The sequence below is a fragment of the Anarrhichthys ocellatus genome, unplaced genomic scaffold (assembly GCF_004355925.1).
Source record: "Anarrhichthys ocellatus isolate YVR2014 unplaced genomic scaffold, GSC_Weel_1.0 scaffold8454, whole genome shotgun sequence".
Classification (NCBI taxonomy): domain Eukaryota; kingdom Metazoa; phylum Chordata; class Actinopteri; order Perciformes; family Anarhichadidae; genus Anarrhichthys; species Anarrhichthys ocellatus.
This window is the reverse complement of record NW_022288428.1, coordinates 67-1,747: the sequence shown is the minus strand read 5'-3', so window position 1 is coordinate 1,747 and position 1,681 is coordinate 67. Positions and strand designations below refer to the sequence as shown.

The following is a 1,681-nucleotide window of genomic DNA, read 5'->3' as shown; positions in this document are numbered from 1 at the left end:
GTTATCTGTGTTGTGTATTTATCAAGCTAAATCTGATTATTATTGGTATTGAAAGTAAGATATGAAAATGACCTGTTCTAGACCAGGATCTCGTGGGATCAGATAAGCATGGAGTGTGAGGAATGTCTTGTTGGTCTTGTATATTAACACGTTACAATATATTTCCACTGAAAGGCCGACTCTCACTAGGATCATTTTTAGAGAGAAAACGGGTTCACACAGCTTGACATGGGACGATGTGACCTCAGACACTTTTTCCACATTATCTCCACAGTCATCTATGTGCAGGACTGCAAACTTGTCTAATATCGTAGGGTTGTCATCTGTACAAAATAAAAGCACAGACAATTAGTGAGGAGAAAAGGACTGCATCAGTTTTTGAAAAACATGCTGTCTGAAATTTAAAAGTCAGTTGATTTTATGTTAATATTTCTTCATGTCCACTTACCTATGCAGATCCAGTGTGGCAGGTGCACTTCATCTAACTTCCCAGCAAGGACTGTGATGTTCATTAGGGGACCTGCAGGCATGTATTGCATGCTTTTGATCCTCTCCATGTGTTCCTCCACAGAGCTGAACTGGTACTGAAAGCTGACCTTTCCCTTACAGATCCAGCGCAAGCCAGAGAGGCTGCATTCAAAGTGTCCTGCTTCAGACTGTAGGCTAAGTCATGAAAAAGAAACCGAGTGAGTGTGAAAAGTATTGCCACTCTATTTCTCATTTTGCATTGGTTTCCCTCCAGCTCCAGTTTGCTGTGACGCAGTAGTTAGGACGTTATATTTTACCTGTAAGTTGGAGCCTCATCTGCACCTGTACTGTTCACTTCAGGTTTACGTTTAGTCCAGTCACTGGAGTCCTTCTGCAGAGAACAATCATTTAAAACATTTTGTGAAGATGTTTCTTTCTGTGACATACCATAAATAAAAAAATAAAATAAATGGAAGGACTTACAATGATGCTTCCACAACCCTCAAGCTCTAAACCTCCTGAAGGCCCTTGTGAAGACACAGAAGATGTAAAGAAAATTATGTTATGTGACGTATATTAGACTACATCTGCCATTTAGGGTAGTTTTTCTCACTCCTTATTGGTCCCTGTTCTCAGGGTGGTGCCCCGTTAATATTAATAATTGTTAATAATTTTATTGACATTAATAATTATATTTATGTCAATAATTTATTTTTCATATTTGCTGATAACCAAACACGCTCCTGATCCCAACAAATAGTAGGCTACAACATTAACTACCAGTTTGTAACCGGTATGACAATGTTTAATCCACTTTGCCTCTCCTCTGCTCCGTGCTGTATGCCGAGGCTGCCGTGCTGCACTCAAGAGCAAAGTGGTGTCCTGCTGCAGAATTTATAAAGGGCAAACAAACACTGACTCATGTAGAATGAATAAACATCCAAAAATGTTGTTTTCGGATTAAAATGCCAACGTAAACCTCGAGGTACTCGGTACAGCCCTTCTGAAACCTAGCAGGTCTAATGACAATGATGCAGTCACTGAAATCGCTGATGACGTAGCTCCAACCGAAAGGAAACATAAATGTTGAGCATTCATGATGTCATTCTTTGTATAGCCTGTCTATCAATTAATTTTAAACTTGAATAAACACAGATAATATCTAACCGGGATTTCTCCCATTTGTCCGTGATGTTGAAATCTTCCAGGACAC

General features: G+C 39.5%; 1 protein-coding gene across 1 annotated transcript; it reads right to left on the bottom strand.

The window, feature by feature from the left end:
• Positions 1 to 16: 16 nt before the first annotated feature.
• On the bottom strand, positions 17 to 1,039 carry LOC116380704 (NACHT, LRR and PYD domains-containing protein 1b allele 2-like). The gene is made up of 4 exons (XM_031842597.1): positions 952 to 1,039; positions 786 to 859; positions 449 to 663; positions 17 to 323 (listed from the first exon to the last, which is right to left on the bottom strand). Exons 3-4 carry the CDS (start codon positions 555 to 557, stop codon positions 40 to 42), a joined length of 393 nt encoding a protein of 130 aa, XP_031698457.1. The 5' UTR covers positions 558 to 663; positions 786 to 859; positions 952 to 1,039; the 3' UTR covers positions 17 to 39.
• Between the last annotated feature and the right edge of the window lie 642 nt (positions 1,040 to 1,681).

Excerpts from the sequence above, each read along its gene's own strand:
- LOC116380704 (XM_031842597.1), bottom strand. The coding sequence starts at position 557 with ATGGAGAGGATCAAAAGCATGCAATACATGCCTGCAGGTCCCCTAATG. Across the intron at positions 324-448 it reads GCCACACTGGATCTGCATAG|ATGACAACCCTACGATATTA; the intron begins GTAAGTGGACAT and ends TATTTTGTACAG.